The sequence below is a fragment of the Podarcis muralis genome, chromosome 13 (genome assembly GCF_964188315.1).
Source record: "Podarcis muralis chromosome 13, rPodMur119.hap1.1, whole genome shotgun sequence".
Taxonomy (NCBI): Eukaryota; Metazoa; Chordata; class Lepidosauria; order Squamata; family Lacertidae; genus Podarcis; species Podarcis muralis.
Window position 1 is genome coordinate 25,061,677 of NC_135667.1, and position 27,491 is coordinate 25,089,167.

General features: G+C 42.6%; 3 protein-coding genes across 3 annotated transcripts; 1 reads left to right on the top strand and 2 right to left on the bottom strand.

The window, feature by feature from the left end:
* The first annotated feature begins 7,499 nt into the window (after positions 1-7,499).
* On the top strand, positions 7,500-8,450 carry LOC114583006 (olfactory receptor 4D9-like). The gene has a single exon (XM_028704351.2). The coding sequence runs from the start codon at positions 7,500-7,502 to the stop codon at positions 8,448-8,450; it is 951 nt and encodes a 316-aa protein (XP_028560184.2).
* A 5,252-nt stretch (positions 8,451-13,702) lies between these two features.
* On the bottom strand, positions 13,703-14,710 carry LOC114583005 (olfactory receptor 6M1-like). The gene has a single exon (XM_077918228.1). The coding sequence runs from the start codon at positions 14,708-14,710 to the stop codon at positions 13,703-13,705; it is 1,008 nt and encodes a 335-aa protein (XP_077774354.1).
* Positions 14,711-19,782: 5,072 nt separating this feature from the next.
* On the bottom strand, positions 19,783-25,647 carry LOC114583004 (olfactory receptor 4D1-like). Its single transcript, XM_077918229.1, is given in 2 exon segments — positions 19,783-20,132; positions 25,065-25,647. Coding segments are annotated over 2 exon segments (933 nt in total).
* Positions 25,648-27,491: the final 1,844 nt, after the last annotated feature.

The window sequence follows — 27,491 nt, forward strand, 5'->3', positions numbered from 1 at the left end:
GGTTGCGGTGCTCATCTCGCTTTATTGGCCGAGGGAGCCGGCGTACAGCTTCCAGGTCATGTGGCCAGCATGACTAAGCCGCTTCTGGCGAACCAGAGCAGCGCACAGAAATGCCGTTTACCTTCCCACCGGAGCGGTACCTATTTATCTACTTGCACTTTGATGTGCTTTCGAACTGCTCGGTTGGCAGGAGCTGGGACCGATCAGCGGGAGCTCACCCTGTCGTGGGGATTTGAACCACCGACCTTCTGATCAACATGTCCTAGGCTCTGTGGTTTAACCCACAGCACCACCCATGTCCCTCTTCTTTGACCTTTAGAAAAGCCCTATTTGCACTTGCAGTGGTGTGAAGGGGTCTTTGTGCTTATTGTTTAGCAGCACTTTCTACAAAAACCTCATGGGACATGGTGACATTCTCTGGATTCTATGAAGTGTTGCCAGGCTCTCAGCCTGTTTGTGAAAAGCCCTGCATGGCTGCATGTGTTTGGAAGACATTTCTGTAAAGGCTGGAGTTTGAAAATGACCCTCAACCACTTGAGATATTTAACATTTTAGGTGCAATTTCTTGCGCCCACCATCAAATTATTTTCAAAGTTTTCCTCTCTTTTGCCCCCTTCAAATATCTTCTTGTTTTGCTTCCAACAGCTCAAATTTTCAAAACCCCACCCTTTTTCTATACAATTTTTGACCCATTAAGGCTTAAGCAAATAAAAGTGCACAAATAATCTTTGGTGGGACACCAGGGTCTTGTTAAGCCTTGTGTTTATGCCTTGTGTTTGGTGGGACACCAGCCTTGTGTTTATGCTGTGTAGACTTGATTGTGGGATGGTGACAGTGAGGGGTAAAGCACTTGGGATGCCATACTTAAACTTCTGACAGTATTTCACTGCATTTTCCTGATGTTTTATTACCTGATAATTTCCATGTTTTATGTGATCTTTCACATGATGTAAAAGCCACATCTGAAAAACTAGCAGAATCTGGTGGAAGTTTAGCACTCATTTCCATGTTATTTGCTTCCATAAAAAATTCATTTGCAACTCTGAAATCAGAAAATCACAGGAGTTTTGTTTGTAATTTCAGGGCTTAGCTACAATTCTATTTGTCTGGGAACCACTGGATGGGGAATCCACACAGAACAGGGTGACATGTGGATAGCATAATCACATATGCAAGGCCAATCACAATCCAGCTGTCATAAATCCTGGGATTGAATTGACAATGATGCAGAAGGGGGAAGAATGTGTGTGCCCTGAAGGGTGGCTGTGAACTAATCAAGCAAAGGAAGAAGGCTAAGTATAAGGCAGGGGAGGGGAGCAGAGCAGAGAGACTTAGTGAGATAGACCATACAGTAGGGCTGTCTTCCATCATTTTTTTGGAGTTTTTGAGAAAAAGAAAAAGTCTCAACAGCTTTTGGGGTGTCCTGGTTATTACTTTTTGAAATAAAACCAATTTTGGAAAGAGCAAAAAACGAGCACAGAACTACTGATATATCACAAATGGATTCTTTATTTACTGCATTCGCAATTATTTAAGATAAAATCTATTTTGGAAAGAAACTACTTTTGCCATTTATGGGTGTTTATTGTTTGTTTACAGATAGTTGCCTTGGTGATATTAGCTTGTGTCTCTTGCAGTAGACCAACCAACCTCTTTATTGTTTTATTGTATGTGTTTGTCAGGCAGGATAAACCCATTTCATTTCGTCAGTCACACATACGTTTGCACACTGCTGAAGACTGAAGAATCTGTTTTCCATCTCTGATTGTGTGCCAAACTAAATATAACATGGTACTTGCAATTAGCAACAGCATGAATTAGTTTGATAACAGTGAAATGGAATTAAATGTGACCTTGTACCACTCCGACCAACACTGCAAACAACAAGAGAAAGAACTGAACTCTTTCAACACACCAGGTCTAGAACAAAAATGAAGATGAAAGATTACACACATGTAATGGATTATAAATATATACGTAAGATTTAACCAAGGTTGCTGTTTGTAAGGTGAAATCGTGGACAGCTGGAAGAATGGCTTGACAACAAGTGAAGGATGTCAAGTGGAGACTAAATAAGAAAGGAAGCAGTGAAACAGTTCTAATAACATATCTTGGACATACAGTACAATTGCATCGGAAGTGGGAAACCTGATTTTAAGAAATTGTATTAAATTAATTTGGTTTGACTGGAATAGTTTGGAAAATTAATAAAAAAAAACTAAAAAAAACAACAAAAAGACAAACCAACCACAACTAGATCAGACCCTTATGTTTGGGTGTTGACCTTTAGCCATTTGCTTCATGCTGTAGTCTTGATCAGATATGAGTCTATGGCGCTCTTTGCATTGGGAAGAACTTTCATTGGCCCAAGTTGGTGGTGGGGTTGGGAACCAGAAAACTAGTAGGGGTGTAATGGAGTACCCTGGAATAGGGCATGGTTGGGTGATTGGCTGGAAGCCTAAACAGGAACATTCCATGCCTCAGATCCCACTTATGTTAGAAAAATGACAGTTTATCCACAACAGAAAACTGTGTTATCACAAAAAGTGGAATTGTTCCTTAATTCTTCAACTCTAAAATTAAAAATTATCAGGAAAACTTTCAAAGAATTCACAGCTGGCTCTAGAGAGCTAAATGTGTTTGTAGAAAAAAAATACTGTTGGAGATCTATAGATCATATTTAAAGTACAATTTGAAACATTAAACACAGTTACATTATTTTCATTAGCCTAGGAAAACAGCTTCTAGCGATGGTTAATTTTCTCCTTCCAGTAATAACGTATTATAGTTTTCAGGGGCTTTTTTAGATTACCAATTATAGAAATTGTTAATAACTACCATATTTGTAGGCTACTGTTTCCAAACAAGCTCAAATAGTCATGAGTGGATAGTTTTTGTAGCAACTTACTGATCTGGCAGTTGGCAGTTGCCTGCCAACCTAGCAGTTCGAAAGCACCTCCAGGTGCAAGTAGATAAATAGGGACCGCTTACCAGCGGGAAGGTAAACGGCGTTCTGTGTGCTGCGCTGGCTCGCCAGATGCAGCTTGTCACGCTGGCCACGTGACCCAGAAGTGTCTGCGGACAGCGCTGGCTCCCGGCCTATAGAGTGAGATGAGCGCACAACCCTAGAGTCTGGCAAGACTGGCCCGAACGGGCAGGGGTACCTTTACCTTTACTGATCTGGAGGTGAAAGATAGTGGCTGTTCAAAGCATATACTCTCACACCACACCAAGGCAATAATGCTAAAGTTGCCTACCAAATAATGATAAAGTTGCCTACCAAAGCAAAAACATAGCTGATGAAGAATAAAGCGAAGAGTACAAGTTCAACCCTTTTAGTTCCAGTGAATCCTAATAGGATGAATTCAGTCACATTCTTTGCCTGTGCAATTCTTTGTAATGTGCAGCTGAAAGAGTCACTTGGGATAATGGAGATACAGAAAAATAAAATGTGCACCAGAAAGTGGATGGCACATTAGTAGAAAGAGCAAGGGAAGTAGGAGAGAAAAGAGAACCATTCTGCCACCCTCTCTCTTTGCAAATATAATTTGCACCCACAGTGTCTCATGGAATCCTAAATTTCCCATCCTTATCCTTTGCTCCCTCTTATCTTCCTTGATTTGTTTGTGAAAGTAAGAATTAAATCACGTTACCATGGATGGTCTCATTGAGATACATTGTTTTTATCTGTCTTGCCTCATTCAGAAAGCTATAGAGATTCATACTGGAGACACACGCCTCACAGTCATATTTCCAGTTTGACAGCAATAAGTAATTTGTTCATTCAGGGTCATATTGCTTCTTTTCAAGTTTCTTTTATAACTTCATACTGTTAGTTTTGTAGGACATGGAACCATTTTAATATTTGAAGCAGTTGGAGGAGGATAATACTTAAATACCCTTTAATTTTTTTAAAAAGTTGCAGTTTAAGTATTATAAGAATTAAGCAGCCACCAACCTGTGTTATGCCCCACTCTTCTTTTCTTAATGATAGAGACTGAACCAGTACAACTCTGTTTCCTACAGAATATATGAAAAAAATTGTTCATCATTCAGCAGGTATGCATCCGGAGGACGATTTCTGTTCTCATCCTGAAGTTCTTAACCTGAAGCACTATTTCTGGGTTAGCAGAGTCTGTAACCTGAAGCATATGTAACCTGAAGCGTATGTAACCCAAGGTACCACTGTATCTACTTGCACTTTGATGTGCTTTCGAACTGCTAGGTGGGCAGGAGCAGGGACCGTACAACGGAAGCTCACCCCGTCATGGGGATTCGAACCACCAACCTTCTGATCGGCAAGCCCTAGGCTCTGTGGTTTAACCCACAGCGCCACCCGCATCCCTTTTTTTAACTTAGGGAAAGGCAAAAAACAGCAACAATTGAGTTAATGAAGGCCAAAAATTTAAACCTCAGTTTGTTTTGGTAGGGTACATTCTTTTCTGTATGGGGTCACCCTCGCCCTGAAGTTGCAGTTGTGCTCCTTACAGGTACACTTGGATCAATTACTGTCCTTAGATGCACAAATGGCATGTGTTTTGTGGAGTGCTTTCTGGATGGGCATAGACTGACTTCAATGTTCTGTGCTCTGATAAACCCTAGGCTAGATTACAGCAGCTGCGTTACACACGGAACTGCCTTTAAACATAAGAGTATATGAAGCATGTGCTGGATAAGGCCAAAGTCCTATCTCATCTAGCATTCTGTTCTCCCATGGCCAAGCAGATGCCGATGAGAAGCTCACAAGCAGAAACTGAGTACAGAGCACTCCCTGGTCTATGATTCCCAGCCAGAGGCATAAAGTCTCTGATAGTGAAGACCATTGATGGTGTAGAAGCTGCAGCAAATGCATAATAAAGCAGGTGGATTTCTGATGGCCTCTAGGCAGCCAAAACATCAACTTTCTTCTTTGTTTTTCTTCAAATCACTTTTGGAGGAGTCAAATTTGGAGAAGCAATCATGTAATTGGTCCACTGATGTAACTTTCCTTACATAATGATACCTCTGAAACCTTTCTAGGAAGAGCTAAAGCAGTAGCAGTTGAAGACCCAAGAGATGTTACGGTCTCTTGCTAAATTAAATTTAGGCAACAGCTTCAAAGACCACATGGGGAAGCCAGAGTTGACTGCATTTAATCACAGAAGTAGGCTAATGTTCTCTCCTACTTATTACAGTACCAGTGATCACATCAAAGCTGTAAGTACATTAGATTTATGAAGGTCTTGGTGAAATAGAATCTCAGATCTTGGACACATCAGGTATTTATGGTGCACTTTTTATTTTATTTTATTTTAAACATGTATCAATTCAAGAGGTTCAGGCTTGCTTCTCAGACAATGGTATGACAACTAAAGTGAAGCATTTTGTTTTAATGGCACATTTCAGGTTCTACCATTGACATTATGGGACTTTAATTTGCTTCCTTCAGACTAGATTCCCTATCTATCTATCTATCATCTATCTATCTATCTATCTATCTATCTATCTATCTATCTATCTATCATCTATCTATCTGAATTGTGTCTACTTAAACACGTTTAGTGTGAATGCCACAGAAAGTCCTGTGAGATTGGGCAATGACTTTTAGATTCAATAATTCATTAAAAATGATTGGACAAACAATGAGGGCAGGTCAACATACCAACTGAAACATCTATGTACAGATGCATTGTACTGCTAAATAATACATGGGGGACATAACATATAGGATAAACAGTAAATTTTCATATGTGTTGAATATATTTTTGTTTTGTTTTGGGGGAAACTAGGCTTGTCTGCTGCATAATTGCCTTCCAAAGAAGGTACATATCCTTTGCTAAAAGGCATTAGACCACTTCTAATTGCTTCTTTGTTGAAACCTTTGTTGTTGTTCTAAATAGTCACATCTTAGTGGACACAATCCCACTGATTCCAGTGTCAACACAGAAAAGCAAAGTGGGAGAGCTGCTTTGCAGCCCCTTAAATGGAATCCATCTGTCTCTTCTACAACAAGCACAGATAACTCAAGAAACACGGTGGTGGTGGTTGTTAATTTATTCCCCACCCATCTGGCTTGGTTTCGCCAGTCACTCTGGTGGCTCCCAGCAGAATAGTAAAAACAATATTATATTATATTATATTATATTATATTATATTATATTATATTATTATTTTGTTATATCTCAGGCTATTCCTAATAATGAAGAGCAAGGAGGTGGGGAAGTGAAGAGAGATACATAGATGTCCAGATTAGAAGAACAGCATGGAAAGCAGAGTGTGATTAAAATGGAAGCAAAGGTATAGAAATTACCATTTGATAGATGTAATCTGCATATGGTTGGAAACTATTGAGCCCAACTGTACTCCCTCAGTGTTCTTATTACTGACATGCATGTTGCTGCACAGCAGGTAATGTTAGCCTTCTTATGTACGAGAATTAATTTTCAGGTCAGGAGTTTAATTTTTAGGGTGCAAGCAGAGGCAGTTCTAAGGAAGCGTGACTGGTTCAGCCACATCAGGTACGGAGCATCTAGGGTGTCACATCAGATACCACCACTATTATGCACAATGGAAGGCAAGAGGCAGGTGCGCGTGCTGGATTTTGATGTCGCACAGGGTGCCACTGATGCAAGGTCTGAATATAAAACACGGAGGCAAGCTGAGTCAGTAAAACACACTCCCTTTAAAAAGTTGTGCACTTGTTTCAATTAAATGTCACAATTATTTTAAAGACATTTTGCAATGTCTTTCCCATTAACTGGGGGAACGACCACTATGGTCTGTGCAGAATTCATCTTAGTTCCGGTTGATTGGATCATCACCTAACACATGGCACAGCCATTTACCAATGGTGAATTCTCATGCCTGTGTTGAAACCTCTACAAACTGTGATACAGTGTTGTGAGTTTCACTACCACACATGCAGTCAAGCACATCAGCCACCACTGATGTGGAGCATTGCTGGGGAAACTCATAACATGATGGTGCTCTGTCACATAGAGAATGCTTAGGGAAGAGTGGCAGATCAATGGTTCTTGTGGTTGAGCACATGTAACACATGCCAAAGAAACCACAGATTTATTCTTTGTAATCTCTAGTTAAAATATCCCAGGTGGATTTTTAATTTTTTTTAGCATGATGGTGGTAAATTCTTTCTGCAGAGTTTCTGGCATTCAGAGTAGACAATATTAAACTAGATGGATAAACATAAGATCACAGGAGGGCATAAGAAGGCACTGCTGAATCAGGCTCATGGCCAGTCAAGCCCAGTATTCTGCTTTCCAGTCACAGCAGACAAGCAGGTGCCTACAGGAAGTCCAAAAGCAGGACACACATAAGCTTTTTTAGGACCAAATTTAAGTTCCTGAAATTTTTCACAAGGTAAAGCGACCAAAAATAGAATCACCCATACACTTTGAACATTGTGAAGAAATAAAGTGATAACCAAATGAAAATGTGGAGAAAATGAAATGAAAAAAATATTATTTCCTCCCTCCAGATATTTGTCACAAGTCTACAGAATGGCGGTGGATAACTTCACAAGCAGAGTTACAGAATTTGTATTAGTAGGAATGTCACAAAATTCAGAATTTGAACAGTTTTTATTTTTTCTGTTCCTGACAGTTTATATAGCTACTTGGTTAGGGAATGTCACCATTATAATCACTGTAATATCAGACCCCCATCTCCACATGCCCTTATATATTTTCCTGGCCCACTTGGCTTTTCTGGATGTTAGTGAATCTACAGTAACTGCACCTAAATTGCTACAAATGCTCATTTCCAAGAACAAAACCATCTCTTTCCATGGATGTTTGACACAGATTTTCTTTTTTCACTTCATTGGGGGTACTGTCGCTTTCTCTCTTACAACGATGGCAGTTGATCGATATCTAGCTATTCACAAGCCATTGCAATACATGATCATCATGAACAAGAAAACCTGCTTTGGGATCATTTTGTGTGCATGGCTAGGTGGCTCCATTCACTCCATGGTCCAGGTAGCACTGATCCTGCAGTTACCATTCTGTGGTCCCAACATATTGGATAATTTCTACTGTGATGTTCCACAGGTGGTCAAATTGGCCTGCACAGACATCTATACTGTTGAACTACTTCTGGTCGTCAACAATGGACTTGGTGTGACAGGAACCTTCATTGCTTTGCTGATTTCATACATCATCATCTTGTTCAAGATAAGAAATCACGTCTCAGAAGGGAAGCACAAAGCTCTTTCAACATGTGCAGCCCAGATCACAGTAGTGAGTTTACACTTCATCCCATGTATCTATATTTATGACCAGCCCTTCAAGACATTTACAGAAAATAAGGTGGTCTCCATCCTCTACACAGTTATCAGCCCAGTGCTGAATCCAATCATTTACACATTAAGAAATACAGAGATGAAAAATGCTATAAGGAGGCTAGTGAGGAAAGTGCTGAGGTTTTATCAGAAAGATTCAAAACTGTAAATGTTATTTTTATGTATATTGATTATTATTTAATCATCCTTTAGTGAAGAAATTACAAAAAAATAAAAAATAGATTATTATATTACATTACATTACATTACATTATTATATTATATTGTATTGTATTATATTATTTTATATTATATTATAATATTATATTATATTATATTATATTATTATATTATATTATATTATATTATATTATATTATATTATATTATATTATTATTATATTTTAAGTTTTTGCCTAAATGCCCTGGAAAAGAGAACTGCATTTACCTGGCACTGAAGTTATGAGAAGTGCGGTTTTCTGGGGAAAGCATTTTTTAAAAAATAATAATAATGAGATACAATGACCAAAAGGGCCTGTTCTCTTGTCACCACCTTCTGGACCTACCTCAATAGTGGCACAAAGAGAAGGGTTTCTCATGATGATGTCACAGTCCGAGTAGTTTTACATAGGGAAAGTCAGTCCTTGGGGTCCTGGGCCACATAAGGCTTTTAATATCTAAACACCTCAAATTTGGCATGGAAACAAATGGGCTGCCAGTGTATAGGCAGGCCGTAAATTATATTTACAGTTAAGGACATGATGAGTTGGACTTATGTAATTATTATTATTATTATTATTATTATTATTATTATTATTATTATTATTTATATCCCACGCTCCCCAGCCATGACCAGGCTAAGGGCGGCTAACATCACAGTATATAATACATTAAAACATAATGTAGGCCCTTACAAAAGTTGAAAATAATTGAATGAGTAATTCTAAAAACAAAAATGAAATTTGAAATGCCTGAATGTGCAGCTTCAGGATTGAGAGCAATAAAACAAGAAAGACTCACTGTGTTCTGTATAAGAATGAATGCATGGGTACTCATCTAAAGTACTGATCTGCCCCCTGTCACTATAGCAGTGTTAGTGTTGATATTTTATTCTGTTTTTAGTTTATTGCTGATTTTATTTTTAAAAATCTTTTCAATAGTTGTTTTTAACCCCTTTTAATGGGGTTAAACCCCATTAAACTGGGGTTAAACAATTTTGTTGTTTTATTTTCTTCATAAACTGCTTTTTACAACCAAGTGGTGCGTAAATCTGTTGCCATGAAAGAGGCAGGGTGCCACAGGGTCATGAGGACCTTCTTCAAAAGGTTACTCAGCTGTAAGCCTCAAGGGATTGCATGATCTAATGGGGTTATAGTAAAGGTACAGCTCTTTGACCTTTACTCCTGACCATTAGGTCCAGTCGTGACCGACTCTGGGATTGCGGTGCTCATCTCGCTTTATTGGCCGAGGGAGCCGGCGTACAGCTTCCGGGTCCTGTGGCCAGCATGACTAAGGCATTGCTCTCTGAGCTTTAGAAAACCTTATTTGCACTTGCAGTGGTGTGGAGGGGTCTTTGTGCTTATTGTTTAGCAGCACTTTCTACAAAAACCCCATGGTGACATTCTCTGGATTATATGAAGTGTTGCCAGGCTCTCAGCCTCTTTGTGAACAGCCCTGCGTGGTTGCACATGTTTGGAAGACATTTTTTATAAAGGTTGGAGTTTGAAAATGACCCTCCACCACTTGAGATATTTACCATGACAAGTGCAATTTCTTGCCCCCACCATCAAATTATTTCCAAAGTTTCCCTCTCTTTGGCCCCCTTCAAATATCTCCTTGTTTTGCTGCCAAAGCATGTTCTCCTTCATGGAGAGCATGTGTTGCGGTGGGGGCCGCCAGGACACTCTAAAGTTGGGGGTCGGGCTAATTGATTGTTGGCCACTGATGCAATTGGGACTTCCCTTGTTGTTGGGAAGAAGTTAATGTTGCCATTTATTGATTGACAGCCAGAAATACTAAAACTCCTTGCACGGGGCTAGGGCTTCCTCTTTTCGCCCGTGCATCGGATTGCCCCTCCCTCCCTCCCAGAATAGGGTTGTTCGCTTTGACCTTGTATGCCTGTCATGGGGTCGTCTGCTTTGGAGTGGGGGCCTGGTAGGAATTTTGTCCATCTGGCTGATTGGCTGTGGCCATTTGGTTTTTGCCTACTGCGTAGCAAATCGTCACAACTTGTAAGGTTCACAGTTAGGCATTGGTTTATGGTTTGGTTGGTTGAGGGGCATGGATTGGCTGTGCCTGCCCCTCTAATGCTGCTGCTGCAAGGGATTCCGTTAAAGGAACTGGGGGCTAACTACTGCTTGTCCACTCTGTAAAGGGGGCTCGGGCCATAGCAATGATCTCCTGGTTGCATTTGGGGTGAGGGCAGGTTCCCTGCTCCGTTGCTACCCCCAAGTGTATTCCCCTATTCTGACTTTCGCATTGTGTGGAATGTCAGCCTGTCCCCCATGGTGGGGGCAGATAGTCGCAACCAATGCCTAAGCAACCACTCACAAATTTGTATTTTAATAAAGTTGTGGCCAAAATTATGCCAAAAATCTTAAACAAAAAATTCTGTGTGTTGTGTGAGTTATTGGGGTGGACCTGAGGACCTCGGCACGCAACAGCTCAAATGGTCAAAAACCCCGTCCTTTCTCTATACAATTTTTGACCCATTAAGGCTTAAGCAAATAAAAGTGCACAAATAATCTTTGGTGGGACACCAGGGTCTTGTTAAGCCTTGTGTTTATGCTGTGTACACTTGATTGTGGGATGGTGACAGTGAGGGGTTAAGCACTTGGGATGCCATACTTAAACTTCAGACAGTATTTCACTGCATTTTCCTGATGTTTTATTACCTGATAATTTCCATGTTTTATGTTATTTCACATGATGTAAAAGCCACTTCTGAAAAACTAGCAGAATCTGTTTAGCACTGTTTAGCAGAATAAGTTTAGCACTCATTTCCATGTTATTTGCTTCCATAAAAAAATCATTTGCAACTCTGAAACCAGAAAATCACAGGAGTTTTGTGTTGTAATTTCAGGGCTCATCCACAATTCTATTTGTCTGGGAACCCCTTGATGGGGAATCCACACAGAACAGCATGACATGTGGATAGCATAATCACATATGCAAAGCCAATCACAATCCAGCTGTCACAAATCCTGGGATTGAATTGACAGACTATGATGCAGAAGGGGGAAGAATATGTGTGGGATTTGTGTGTGAGAGAATACTGGAAACCTCCATTGGAGGAAGCGGAATTCCCCCTTTCCATATCAGCTTCAGCTGCTTTGGAAGTGAAGAATACATACCTGCTCTCCCTCCTGTGGAGCAGAAAGCCCTGTTGAAGGGTGGCTGTGAACTAATCAGGCAAAGGAAGAAGGCTAAGTATAAGGCAGGGGAGGGGAGAGGAGCAGAGCAGAGATACTGAGTGAGATAGACCATACAGTAGGGCTGTCGTCCATCATTTTTTGGAGTTTTTGAGAAGAAGAAAAAGGCTCAACAGCTTTTGGGGTGTCCTGGTTATTACTTCTTGAAATAAAACCAATTTTGGAAAGAGCAAAAAACAAGCACAGAACTACTGATATATCACAAGTGGTCTCTTATTTACTGCATTCACAATTATTTAAGATAAAATCTATTTTGGAATGAAACTACTTTTGCCGTTTTATGGGTTTTATTGTTTGTTTATAGATAGTTGCCTTGGTGATATTAACTTGTGTCTATTGCAGTAGAGACACCACCCTCTTTATTGTTTTATTGTAGGTGTTTGTCAGGCAGGATAAACCCATTTCATTTCGTCAGTCACACATACGTTTGCACACTGCTAAAGACTGAAGAATCTGTTTTCCATCTCTGATTGTGTGCCAAACTAAATATAACATGGTACTTGCAATTAGCAACAGCATGAATTCATTGTCATTATCATCATTATCATTTTTTTTGCTGTGTGTTGTGTGCTGAGAGAGAATTGCAGTGGGGAATTTAATGGTGAAGTCTGGATAGTTCACTCAGCAATTTATTTATGGCTGTGGTTCACAAGTTAGTTTGATAACAGTGAAATGCAATTAAATGTGACCTTGTACCACTCCGACCAACACTGCAAACAACAAGAGAAAGAACTGAACTCTTTCAACACACCAGGTCTAGAACAAATATGAAGATGAAAGATTACACATGTGAAATGGATTATAAATATATACGTAAGATTTAACCAAGGTTGCTGTTTGTAAGGTGAAAACGTGGACAGCTGGAAGAATGGCTTGACAACAAGTGAAGGATGTCAAGTGGAGACTAAATAAGAAAGGATGTAGCGAAACAGTTCTAATAACATATCTTGGACATACGATTGCATCGGAAGTGGGAAAGCTGATTTTAAGAAATTGTATTAAATTAAAGTAATTTGGTTTGACTGGAATAGTTTTGAAAATTAATAAAAATATTTTTAAAAAAACGAAAATTCAAACCAAGCACAACTAGATCAGACCCTTATGTTTGGGTGTTGACCTTTAACCATTTGCTTCATGCTGTAGTCTTGATCAGATATGAGTCTATGGCGCTATTTGCATTGGGAAGAACTTCCATTGGCCCAAGTTGGTGGTGGGGTTGGGAACCAGAAAACTAGTAGGGGTGTAACGGAGTACCCTGGAATAGGGCATGGTTGGGTGACTGGCTGGAGGCCTAAACAGGAACATTCCACACCAAAATATATTGCCTCAGATCCCACTTATGTTAGAAAAATGACAGTCTATCCACAACAGAAAACTGTGTTATCACAAATTGTTCCTTAATTCTTCAACTCTAAAATTAAAAATTATCAGGAATACTTTCAAGGAATTCACAGCTGCCTCTAGAGAGCTAAACGTGTTTGTAGAAAAAAATACTGTTGGAGATCTATAAATCATATTTAAAGTACAATTTGAAACATTAAACTTGATGCCACTCAGAAACACAGTTACATTATTTTCATTAGCCTAGGAAAACAGCTTCTAGCGATGGTTAATTTTCTCCTTCCAATAATAACATATTATAGTTTTCAGGGGCTTTTTTAGATTCCCAATTATAGAAATTGTTAATAACTACCATATTTGTAGGCTACTGTTTCCAGACAAGTTCAAAGAGTCATGAGTGGATAGTTTTTGTAGCAACTTACTGATCTGGAGTTGAAAGACAGTGGCTGTTCAAAGAATATACTGTGAGAGTTATCCATGAAAGAGGATTTTAAGTTTTAAACACCACAGAATTTCAATAGTTAGTTTGAAAGCTGTAATTAAGGTTCAATATCTCCAAAAAGAATGACCTACAGAATATTTCCAGAACTTTCAGCTGAACCATATTTCTTTCTCATTCCAATGCATGCATGTAAACCCCTACATAATCTTCATTTACTTACATTGTCATTTAATACTACACAGTGTTGGGACCCTTCTTCCGTTTTCAGGACTCTGAGGTTAATTAAGGGGAAAATCTTTCTTCTGACTAAATGGTCCAGGGCCTCCTTGACTTTTTTGTTTCTTAGGCTATAAATAAAGGGATTCATTAATGGAGTTATCACTGTGTTCAGTATGCTGGCTACCTTGTTGAGGTCCAATGAGTGATTTTTTTGTGGCTGAACATAAATGAAAATAGAACTCCCATAGAACAGTGTCACCACAATTAAGTGAGAGGCACACGTAGAGAATGCTTTCTGTCGTCCTTTTGCTGAGGGGATCCTAAGCACTGTTGCAATAATGAATATATAGGATACACTTGTCACCAGTAATGAGCCTAGGAGGAGCAAGGCTGAATTGACAAAATTAATAATCTCAATCTTCTTTACATCAAAGCAGGCCAGCTTGAGAACTGGGTCAACATCACAAAAGAAATGGTTGATGGAATTGGGTCCACAAAATGGCAGCTGGCCTACCAGGATTGTAGGTGGTAGGACTGCAAAGAAGCCCCACATCCAGGAGGCAGCTATAAGTTGAAAACATACATGTGTGTTCATGATGGCTGCATATCTCAGAGGGTTGCAAATGGCCAGATAGCGGTCGAATGACATGATAGCCAAAAGGAAGAACTCTGTGGAACCTGTTGAGAAATATATGTAAGCCTGCAGGATGCAACTGTGGAAGGCGATAGATTTTCTTTGACTCATGAAATTGAATAGCATTTTAGGGATAACTGTGGTGGTGAATATAATCTCTAAAAAAGACAGGTTAGCAATGAGCATGTACATTGGGCTGTGAAGGCTGTTCTCACACCACACCAAGGTAATAACGATAAAGTTGCCTACCATAGCAACAGTGTAGGTGATGAAGAATAAAATGAAGAGTAGCGGTTCAACCCTCTTAGTCCCAATGAATCCTAGGAGAATAAATTCATTCACAGTCCTTGTCTGGTTCCTCATTATGCAGTACAGCTAATACAGTCACTTGAATAAATGGAGAGCAGCAAGATGAACAATTCTTCTTCTATGTTGAAATCTCTACATGATACAATGGTAGGGACACCATAAGTTATTTAAGCACAAAAGATGCTGGATGGTGATTCCTGTGGGATAATGCATGGAAATATGCATGAGAAACATCAGCTATGCTTGTTTAAACCCAGAGACAAAGTGAAAAGAGCGGTGTAAATATGGCTGCTAATTTGAACCTTTTTTATAGTTTGTTACTATAGATCACGGCAATTCAATATAAAAATTGATCCCCATTATGCAATGTCTTGAATCTGGTCTTTGTTCTTATCTTAAACACTTTAAATAAATTTTAAAATGTTTATATCCCATTAATTTCCAAATGAAAAAATGTTTTCAATTTCCTAAATATTCCATTTTGAAATTAAAAGCACACAAAAGTGCTCAAATTTGACTCAGTTCTGATTATCATTTAATTTATCCAAAGTTATAGCATCTTCAATTTGAAATTGTATTGTTGAAACATTTTTTATAATGCTGCTGTTCTGCTAACATTACAGACTTCAGCTTGCACCCCTCTTTTCCTCTGTAGTGCTCCCCCCAGCATCTGCTGCAGAGCACTGAAGGCTCCATCAGAGCAGATTTTGAGACCGCAAGGTGATAAGAGAGGAATGGGAAGCCCAGTTCTGCAAGTACAGCTCCCTGCATGCAACTTTAGATACAGCCCAAAGTATACATAGTTTTATATAATTGTATTGTATTGTATTGTATTGTATTGTATTGTATTTTAGAAGGAAATTCCCTCTCCTTCCCTAGTAGAATAAATTTTAGGCCAACACAAAGGAAAAAAGAAAGTGGATGGCACATGAGTACAGATAACAAGGGAAGTAGGAAAGAAAAGAGAATCATGTGTACCTCTCTCAGGTTTTCCTCTGTAACCCGTTCCCACAGTGTCTCATGGAAACCCTTAACTCCCATCCTCATGCCTTTCTTTCTCTTATACTCACTCATGTGTTTGGAAAAAATAAAAATTAACTCAGCTTATCAAAGACACCAACACCAATGACAACAATGTGGATGGTCCCATCGACCTCCGTGTTCTCTGTCTTGCCTCGTTTAGATAGCTGCAGAGATGAAAACAAAACACATATTTCCAATTTCACAGCAATAAGTAATTTGTCAATTTTGTGTTCTTCGGTTCTGTGGGCCATGGAATAGTTTTAACATTTGAAGCAGATTGGGCATGGGTCTGAGAGGAAAATAATACTTCATACTCTTAAATTTTCAAAAGTTTCAATTTAAGTATTAGAGAAATTAGGAATCCACTTACCTATGTCATACCCTTAGGTTCTTTCCTTGCTGGTAGAGATTGAATCAGTACATTTCTGTTTCCTACAGAATATATGGGAAAAGTTGTTCATCATACAATAGGTATATATCCCTAAGGGTCAAATTATGGCAAAACTTTCCTGAGTCAATACCAAAGCCCTTATATGCAGAATTTTATAACATGGAGTGAATAATGAAATATTTCTGTATTAGGGATTTATAGATCAGTCCAGTGCTTAATCCTGTATGCAGTACCCCATCATACAGTTTCCAAGCGCAATTCAAAGTGTTGGTGCTGACCTTTAAAGCCCCGAACGGCCTCAGTCCAGTATATCTGAAGTAGTGCCTCCACCCCCATCGTTCTACCCGGACACTGAGGTCCAGCGCCGAGGGCCTTCTGGAGGATCCCTCACTGCAAGAAGCCAAGTTACAGGGAACCAGGCAGAGGGCTTTCTCGGTAGTGGCGCTTGCCCTGTGGAACACTCTCCCACCAGATGTCAAAGAGAACAACTACCAGACTTTTAGAAGACATCTGAAGGCAGCCCTGTTTAGGGAAGCTTTTAATGTTTGATGCATTACTGTACTTTAATATTTTGTTAGAAGCCGCCCAGAGTGGCTGGGGAAGCCCAGCCAGATGGGCGGGGTATAAATAAATAAATAAATAAATAAATAAATAAATAAATAAGTAAATAATATTCCCAACGTTTAAAATGTTGTCCAACATAGCTATTAATAAGATTCAATTAATAATATTATACTGTATTAGTATGATTCAAAAATGGCATTTATTCTCATCAGCACTCTTCTCTTCATTTTCCCCACAGCAAATAATTTCATTCTACCCTAAAGGTGTAACTGATATTCAATTAGCAGTTTAAATGAATCACTGTGGTACTTGAAGGTATTATATATCAATTATTTCAACCACAAGAGGCAAAAAGGAAATGCAAACACAAGGATTATTATTATTATTATTTCTTTATTAGTATCATTTTTATATTGCTACATATTACTATTATAACTGAAAATGCTGGCAAAATATTGATTCAATGTAATAAAAATAATTATTATGAAAACCAAATGAAAAGCATGTTGTCTGCTGAACATTGCCTATGTACTGAAGTCTCCAGACAGGAGCTGATAAATAGTATGTTCATTTATTGCCAGGAGCCAGTTTGGGGTAGTGATTTACAGTGTTGTACAAAGGCATGGGAGACCAAGGTTCCAATTCCCACTTAGCCATGAAGCTTACTGGGTGTCTCTCTGCCTAACCTACCTCACAGGGTTTGGGGGAGGTTTTTTGGGGAAGGGAAAGAATCATGTACAGTGGAACCTTGGGTTAAGAACTTAATTCGTTCTGGAGGTCTGTTCTTAACCTGAAACTGTTCTTAACCTGAAGCACCACTTTAGCTAATGGAGACGCCCGCTGCCGCCGTGCCACAGCCACGCGATTTCTGTTCTCATCCTGAAGCAAAGTTCTTAACCTGATGTAATATTTCTGGGTTAGCAGAGTCTGTAACCTGAAGCGTATGTAACCTGAAGCGTCTGTAACCTGAAGCATATGTAACCCGAGGTACCACTGTATACCACCTTGAGCTCATTGGAAGAAAAGGTGGGATAAAAACACAGTAAGTAAGTAAGTAAGTAAGTAAGTAAGTAAGTAAGTAAGGTAAGGTAATATTGGGGAATCTCTGAGCCAAATGCAACTATGTAAGCCTCTCTGTCTGGTTCTCAACACCAAATCCCTGAGGCGGAGTGAAGCACCCACCACAGGTGGCCAAAGCACAAGATGCAACACCCACCTCATCACTTCCACCACCACCAGAACACCTCCCCTCCTGCCAAGTTCAGCAAAATGGGAGGGCATTGCTGCTCATCTTCCCTGCCCCTTGGTTGGAGAAGATAAGCGTCAACGTCTTGCAGACTGCCACCCCTCTTGCTGAGTTTGGCATGCAGCAGAAGTGGGGGTGGGGTGAGGGGTGGGAAGCAGCAGTGAAATGGGATGGGCCACCCCTGCTCAAGACTACCCAGGCCACAACAGCACCCACACCCTCAGGCCTCAGGGACACTCCAGAAGTGCATTGGCCTAGCTCACGTATCCCGGAACTATTATAATGCTCATTGTTTACATGGATGGTGTGTGTGTGCAGAGATGTGCTTGTATGGATTAAGAAATCTCAGATGCATTAGGCTTGCCATACGCCTGGAAAATTCCAGACATGCCAGGAAATCGGAGACCTAAAATGGCATCCTGGGGGGAATTTTGAATTTTAAGAGATGTCTGGAATTTCCCGTACATGTATTTTTGTTAAGGTTTTCTGTTGTTTTTTCCAGGAACTGAGTGAAGCAGTACTCACCACAACAATAGTTTCTAGCAGCTGCAGAGACAGAACATAGGCCTAGCCCAGAAAATTTTCTAAGCCTGTTTCAAAGCCACCCAGGACTCTGCCATTCTACTGCCCATTTGCCCATTTTAATTGTAGAGATCCTTCGAAACTGTTTACAATTTATTTTGTTTTAATCACTCTGAACAATTTGGTATCAACAGCCACCGCTCACTGCTAACACTAGATCATTTATGTACAAGTTCAAAAGCACATGTTTAATACCAAACATTGGGGGATTCCAGTTGCTACCTCCCTTCATTTGGGAGAACAGACTACCCCTAATCTTTGCTTCCAGATCTACAACAATATGTGAGATATGTGAGCAGAATTCCCTGATATAACTCAATAAGCAAGTTGTTTCTTCTACATGCTGGTAGCTTGTAGGAAAGCCCAGACATGCAAGGATGAGTCATCAATTAACATAACATTGAAACAAAGTCATCAATTAACAAAACATTGAAACAAAGGCTGAATCTAGAAACATAAAAAAAAAAATGTTTCAGGGAAATGCACTGTAAGCCTCCTAACGGGAAATCACATTGACCAAAGATGGAACCCCACAGTGCCATCTGGTGTCACAGTGCTATAACACATTTAAAACACTTTTCTTTCTTTCTTTTTACTAATGTAGCTGATTCCAAAGACTCCATCTTCTTTTTTGCAGCTCTAACTGCACAAGCACCTTTTGCACCTAGTACAGTTCTCTGCAAGGCATCTGCAAATGCAAACCTCCACACAACTTATATGCACATTAAACACATATTTTACAAAGAAGATGTCTCTTCTTTTTCTATCCTGCTAAGTTTAATCAGGAACATTTGATGAAGCACATTTTGAAACTTTAAGTATTATTGTTATTTAAATAAGTACACAATGTTTTATGGATTGCCTTTGTCTCTATGCTTCTTGACATTCTCAAATAAGCTTAAAGGTTTGTTAAGACAAGTCTTATGCTTGCAGAAGCCATGCTGCCTCTACTTCAGCAAGACCTGTCCTTCTATATGCTTGAAAATGCTATTCCCATCCTTGAGTGTGAGCCAGTTCCAGCATCTCTTAGTTCCGGTGCCTCTCAGGTGGGCATCATTGCCATTAAAAGAAAACAAGGGAGGCGTTTGTGGTGAGTTCTACCACCTTTTTTTCTAAAAAAATCAGCACTGACAGTAACTATCATATTATGCAAGCTGCATTATTACTTTATAATAATCCAAAGAAGCAAAATTGGTCTTTTATATTCAGATGAATCACAACTCCGAAGCTTACAAATTATAATGATTGGAAAATATTTTATTTAAAATGTTCCAGAGCTTGCATCCTCTATGGGTGTCTGTGATGAACACAAAGTGATGGTTAAGTCCTTTTGAAAAGCAAAAGTTTTCTCATTATTTTCCCAACATTGTTTTTCATATCTTTGTTACGCAGAGTAAAGATCATTGAGTTCAGCATTGGTGTTAAAAGGCTGTAGAGGACTGAGGCAACCTTGTCTCCTGGAAATACCTTGAAAGGTCGGTCATAAACAAACATTCCTGGAACAAAGTTTAAGCTCATGACCATGATTTGTGCTGCACAGGTGGAAAGAGCTTTGTTCTTCCCTTCTGTGACATGTGCTCTAATCTTCACCAAGATGACAGTGTATGACACAAGCAAGATGAAGAAGATCAACGTGAGGAGCAGTCCACTGTTGCAAACCATCAGCAACTCTGGGATATACGTGTCAGTGTTATGTAGTGTAGTTTCACCCTGGGCCAACAGGGGGATACTGTATATAGTTTTCACTCAGGTCTGTAGATAGTTTTCACTCAGGTCCGCGGCAGTTATTTTAGGCGGGAACTCTGGACTGTTGTGGTTACAATGTGACAGCCGGCTGCCTATAAATACAGGCCGGCTGAGCTGTTCACTGTCAGTTCTATTCCAGCTTACCAGAATAAAGAGCTACTTGAAGAAATCGCTGTGCCGGCTGCTATGTCAACCCACGACTTAACACTGGCGACGAAGGTGGGATAGATGGACATCAGAGCACAGCCAGATGCGGCCAGCCTCTGAACTGAGCTGAATCACTGAGCTGAATCACAGAGCGAAATCACTGAGCGAAATCACTGGGCAGAACCAGTTCAGAGCTGACTGTTCTGGCTAGAGCACTGTGTTCCATCCATCGCCCTTCACGCCGGCATCGGAATCATGGCTTCACTTGTGCCTCTACCGCCGTTTGCGCCAGCCTCTGAATCATGGGACTCCTACCTCGCTCGGTTCGACTGCTACCTCCAAGCCAACGAACTGACAGCAGTATCACAGGATCGGAAGCGGGGCCTATTCCTCAGCCTCTGTGGGCCTGAGGTGTTTGCGACGGCCCGAGCGTTGGTTGCGCCTGAAGCAGTCCAGGCATCACCATGGGACACGATCCAAGAGAAGCTCCGCAACCACTACGCACCAAAGCCGTCCAAGATTGCTGCCCGCCATGCGTTCTACCACAGGAACCAGGCAGAGGGGGAGTCAATCAACAACTACACCACCGCCCTGCGACAGGCTGCAATGCACTGTGAGTTCCGAGACTTAGACGATGCCCTGATGGATCGAATCGTCTGCGGGGTCCGGGACATCCATCTGCAACGGCGTCTCCTAGCCAAGCCAGACCTCACGCTACAGAAAGCCATTGAGGAGGCTGTGGCCTCAGAAGCTGCTGAACGCTCCGCTCAGGAGATCCGCAAGTCCAGCAGCCTGCGTCTTGCTAGGGAGCCCGTTCCGGTGCATCATGAAGAGGCCAGCAGTGAGGAGGCATCCTCCAGTGAAGACGATGATGTGCACCAGACAAAGCGGGAGCGCAGGAAGTTCCAACAGAAGTCCAAGGGCCAACCGGAATGTGCTGGCTGCGGAGGCAACCATTCCCGTGCCAAGTGTCGATTCAGAGACGCCATCTGTAGGAGGTGTTCCAGAAGGGGCCACATCGCTAAGGTCTGCCGATCGGCTCCGTCTGACACCCCCCCTTCATCGACTCGCAAGTCCAAGTCTTCACTCCAGTCTGCCAAGGAAAGTTGTTTCGCTCTCACCAACTGCCGCTGCCCGTCTGGAACCACGATTGGCCAAACCGACTCGCCTACGAGACGCAAGCTGAACGTCACGGTGCTCATTGAAGGAGCTCCATGTGACATGGAGATCGACACCGGGTCTGCCCTGTCCATCGTGTCATGGAGCACCATCAAAAGACTGGTACCCAGAGTGTCCAAAAGGCAACTCGACTCTCACCGCGTACACCTGAGAGACTACCAGGGAAACGACGTTCCCGTGGTAGGCGTTGGCCGGTTCCGGATCACCTTCAAGGAGTTTTCGGGCCTGCTCCGGTTGGTGGTGGTCGAAGGTCAGCGGCCAAGCCTCCTAGGGCTAGACTGGTTTGATGCCCTCGGCCTGGAAGTCACCGGCATCAACTGCATCTCTAACGCAGAGACTGAGGGTCTGGTCAAAGACTTTGCCGAGGTTTTTGACGGCACCTTGGGCCAATATACAGGTACGCCCATCTCCTTTAGCCTGGATCCACAAGTCGCCCCCATCAAGCTAAAGCCACGCCGGGTTCCCTTTGCTCTCAAGGCTAAGGTGGACGAACAACTGGACAAACTGATCGCCCAAGGAGTTTTGGAGCCGGTTGACCACGCAAAGTGGGAAACCCCCATCGTCACGCCTGTCAAGCCAGATGGGTCGGTGAGAATCTGCGCTGACTACAAGTGCACGATCAACAAGGCACTTCAGCAGCACGCTTATCCGGTTCCTGTTGTCCAACACCTGCTGCATTCCCTGGGTGAGGGTAAGGTCTTCGCTAAGCTGGACCTTGCCCAAGCCTATCAACAACTGCCAGTCGATGATGCCACTGCTGAAGCCCAGACGATCGTCACCCACCGGGGGGCATTCCGTTGCCGCCGGTTGCAGTTCGGGGTGAGTGTGGCTCCTGGCATCTTCCAAGGCCTTATGGAGCGTCTCCTGCAAGGGCTTCCGGGCGTGGTACCATATTTTGATGACGTCTTGGTGTCTGCAGACTCACACCAGCAGCTGTTCGAGCGCCTCCGTGCCGTGCTGACCAGGTTCCAGGAGGCCGGGCTCAAGGTAAAAAGGGAGAAGTGCCAGATCGCCGTTCCACAGGTAGAGTTCCTGGGCTATCTTATCGATGCCTCCGGTCTTCATCCAACCACATCCAAGATCCGCGCTATCCAGCAGGCCCCCACTCCAAAGAACAAAACGGAGTTGCAGGCGTTCCTGGGGCTGCTGAACTTTTATAACATGTTCCTGCCCCACAAAGCCACAGTGGCTGAGCCTCTTCACCGACTCCTTAGCACTAAGACGCCTTGGGCCTGGGGTCATCGGGAGACGGCGGCCTTCAACGCGGTCAAGGCTCTCCTTTCTTCGGACAGTGTGCTGGTACAGTACAGTGAATCCAGGCCACTGGTCCTTGCCTGCGACGCCTCACCTTTTGGCATCGGGGCTGTCCTTAGTCACCGTTTTCCAGATGGAAGAGAAGCACCGCTCGCCTACTTTTCCAGGACACTATCTCCGACGGAACGGAATTACAGCCAGCTCGACAAGGAGGCATTGGCACTTGTGGCTGGAGTGAAGAGGTTTCATGAATACCTCTATGGCAGGACTTTTGACCTCATCACTGACCACAAGCCACTCCTGGGCCTCCTCGCCGGTGATCGTCCAACTCCACCGGTCCTCTCACCACGCATGCTGCGATGGACTGTTTTCCTGGCTGCCTACCACTACCGGCTCATCCACCGCCCGGGGAAATCGATGGGCCATGCCGACGCCCTCAGCCGTTGCCCTCTTCCAGCATTTGTGGAAGACCCGGCTCCAGCTTCATCGCTCCTTCTGATTGAGGATCTTCCGGCAGCGCCTGTGTCGGCTGCCACTGTGGCCTCTGCATCTGCCCAGGATCGCACCATCAGCCGGGTGCTCAACTGGGTGTGGAGGGGGTGGCCACAAGGGCCCTTTGCATCGGAGTTCCAGCCCTTCGCAACCAGACAACATGAACTCTCAGCTCATCGCGGCTGTCTGCTGTGGGGAGACCGCGTCGTGATTCCCCAGGGACTCCGTCAGCGCGTCCTGGAGGCTCTGCACGTTGGCCACCCGGGAATTGTCAAAATGAAGGCGTTGGCTCGGTGTTACGTCTGGTGGCCTAATATGGACGATGCCATCACTGCCTGGGTGTCCGCCTGTCAAGCGTGCCAGGAGTCGAGGCCTGCACCACCGGCAGCTAAGGGATACACGTGGGAGACGCCAAAGACACCCTGGTCGAGGGTGCACATCGATCTGGCTGGCCCCTTTCACGGCCGGACCTTTATGGTAGTGGTGGACGCCTATTCCAAATGGCTGGAGGTCGCCCTGATGCCCTCCACCACTACCGAAGCTGTCATCCGGGTGCTGCGAGGCCTGTTTGCAACGCATGGGTGTCCTGATGTCCTTGTCTCTGACAACGGCCCGCAGTTCACATCAGGCACGTTTGAGCGGTATCTTTTGGGACTGGGCATCCGCCATGCCCTAACGGCACCCTTTCATCCATCCAGCAACGGGCAAGCGGAAAGAATGGTGCGCTCGACAAAAGAGGCACTGGCGCGCCTGGACCGGGGAGACTGGCATGAGCGGGTCGCCGAATACTTGTTCGCGCAACACATCACCCCTCATGCGGCCACAGGGAGGAGTCCTGCGGAACTGCTTATGGGCCGCCGCCTCAGGTCACCGCTCGACCGGCTACACCCAGACTTTGCCGTGGCTGAACCCCCAGGCTGTGCCAACGCACCACGGTCATTTGTCCCAGGAAACCAGGTCTTTGCCCGGAACTATGTGGGGGACATCCCTTGGGTGCCAGCCACAGTAGTGGGAGTCACTGGACCTCGCTCGTACCAGGTGGCACTCGAAGACGGGCGCTTGTGGCGACGGCACATAGACCAACTTAGGCGCAGGGTTGGGGACTTGGACACTACCGAGGTGCCCCCAACTGCGCTTGCGGCTCCAGAAGAGACACGTACAGATGGCGAGGCTCCACCTACACCTCCCTCGCAAACTGCCAGCGTGGAGCCGAACCAAGCCGTCTCAGAACAGACTCAGACCACTCCACTTGCGGAGGCTCCACTCACAGCAGCGGATCCAGGGGAGTTGGTTCCAACGCCACCTAGGGTCGCACCACAGCCTCAGCGAGAACTGTGTGGCCCTCCGGACTTGGCTACCAGTCCCCGGCGGTCTGGCAGAGTTTCCAAGCGCCCAACTCATTTAAAGGACTATGTTGTTGGACAGGTATCACTGTTGGTCTAAGTATGGGAAATGTAACCGATATGCTTTTGTGCCTAATTGAACCATTACGCGTAGTGCTGTATATAAGGAAACCATTACGATTGTAACTAACGCCTTATCTCGGTGGGGAGGGGTGTTATGTAGTGTAGTTTCACCCTGGGCCAACACTCAGGTCTGTAGATAGTTTTCACTCAGGTCCGCGGCAGTTATTTTAGGCGGGAACTCTGGACTGTTGTGGTTACAATGTGACAGCCGGCTGCCTATAAATACAGGCCGGCTGAGCTGTTCACTGTCAGTTCTATTCCAGCTTACCAGAATAAAGAGCTACTTGAAGAAATCGCTGTGCCGGCTGCTATGTCAACCCACGACTTAACAGTCAGCACATGCCAGTTTGATGAGCTGTGGAATGTCACAGAAGAAATTATCCAGGATGTTGGCTTGGCAAAAAGGCAGCTGAATGAGAATTCCAATCTGGATAATGGAGTGAGCAAAGCCACCCAACCATGACCCAGCTACCAAACCTATGCAAACTTCTCTGTTCATTATAACTAAATATTGCAGTGGCTTGTAGATGGCTATGTATCTGTCCACTGCCATCACCACGAGTAAGAAGACCACAGCACCCCCAGTTAAATGGAAGAAGAAGATCTGTGCAATACACCAATTGTAGGAGATGGTATGAGTATGGGAGAAGAGGTCCCATAATATTTTCAGTGATGTGACTGTTGATTCACTGATGTCTATGACAGCCAAGTTGGCTAGCAAAAAGTACATGGGCGTATGCAGGCTGGGGGTGGTGATCACAGTGACTATAATGGTGAGATTTCCCAACCAAGTTGTGCTGTAGACAGTGAGGAAAAGGAGGAAGAGAAGGGACTGTATTCTGGGATTCTGCGAGAAGCCCAGGAGGACAAATTCTGTTACTGCTGTGCTGTTCTTCTCCATGTGAGCATCCTACTGAGGCTCACTAAGGACCACTAAAAGTCATGTCATCAAATTACTTCTTCAAACAACTCTTGACATACCCATTACAGGTCCCCCACTGTATGCTATGAAATTGCTTATGAGTTTCAGCATTATGTTGTACTAGGAGAAACTGGGGAATCAAAACACAGGGGAGATCAAGGTTCAATATGTGATTTATTCAACAGAGGCTCAGCTAATGTCATGAGATAAGCTGAGTCAGGGGCACAGTCCACAAGATTTGGTTTATAAAATCTAAATGAATAAGTGTCAATGAAAATAAATAAATACTCCTGATGCCAACGGAATTGTTGTTCATCCACACATCCAGGGACTTGGAACCCTAACAATAAATAAAACAAAATAAATGTGATTTTTAAACAAATATAATGTTAATAAGATGTACAAACCGATTTGATAAAGTCAAAGTAGGAACCTGTGCAAAATAATTTCAAGAAGCAAGAGGAGTGTCTTTGATTCAGACATATAGTGGTTTGGAACCCTACAAACAGTAATAATGATTGGGAAAACTATATTAGTAACACTATAGTGGAGCTTGCAGAGCTCTCTATTCACCTCTCTGATGAACACATAATAATTTAATAATAATTTATTATTGACACCCCGCCCTTCTGGCTGGGTTTCCCAGTAATGGTGACAGTGTCATCCTTTTGGAAATTAGTGTTATCATCATGCATGTAAAATATGCAATAATGATTCAGATCAACTAAATCTGACATAAAAACATCACATGATTAGTTCAATTTTCAGAAAGATGATATTTTAAGTTTACTTAGTCATTCATGCAAAAAGTCCAGAAGATGTTTTCCAATCCAATCCAATAAATGTCAATAATTATTAAGCACATTTACTTTTCTTGCTGCTTTGAAGATATCACAGAAATAGTAAATAACACATAAACAAAGAAATACATATAGGTCAAACTAGGGTCACTTTATTTATTTATACCATAAAAACCGCTGCAAAGGAAACACTATTGGTTCGGGAGCAAACCAGAACCTGAAAGAAACTTTAGCTTAGGGCAAAAAAAAAACCCTGATGCAAGAACTGGAGGCTTTACTATCCAGCCTTCATCCCATTCCTAGGCCACACCAAGAAGGTGAAGAAGTTAATGTTGTTTGTTATTATTTACTACTTATATGCTGAGTGTGTTGGTCCCCCCCCCATAAATGTTACGTTAGATGATATATTAATGTATTGTATGATTCCCCATTCCTTTTCCTCCTTCTCTTATGGTATTTTTGTGTCTGTGTGTCATAGGAGCCAACTGCTAGGGGCCATGGGGGTTTCACCCACCACAATAAAATATTTGAGGGGGCTAGGCCCCAACAAAGTTAATGGGCATCCCCATTCAAATAGTGTGTGTGCATGTACCATTTGATGCATGGCAGGCCTTGCCTGGGCCCCCATAATATTTTATTCAAGTTGGAACTCCATGCATAAGAGGGTCCCAAGGTAGTGCCACATTAAGACCTTTAGAGGCCCTAAGCACTTACAAGATGTTGGTGCCCCCATATATATCAAATTCAAAATATCAACAATAATAAACCACGAAATAAAATTTTATTTTTTGAAATGAAACAAAACCTACCATATGATGGAAAATGATGTTTGGTTTTGTATAGCCTTCTGCTTTTTAGAATTGCAAAGTTTTTGATCAGATCATCAGAACTAATCTTACATAATTTCTGTGCCCCCCCACCTCCTTGGTGCTAATTTTGCTTAATAGTTAATCCAGCCTTGTCCCCAGGCTAAAACACAACTACTCCCCTTCCCACACCTGAACTTCCCAAAGTGACTAAATT

Excerpts from the sequence above, each read along its gene's own strand:
- LOC114583006 (XM_028704351.2), top strand. The coding sequence starts at position 7,500 with ATGGCGGTGGATAACTTCACAAGCAGAGTTACAGAATTTGTATTAGTA.
- LOC114583005 (XM_077918228.1), bottom strand. The coding sequence starts at position 14,710 with ATGAGGAACCAGACAAGGACTGTGAATGAATTTATTCTCCTAGGATTC.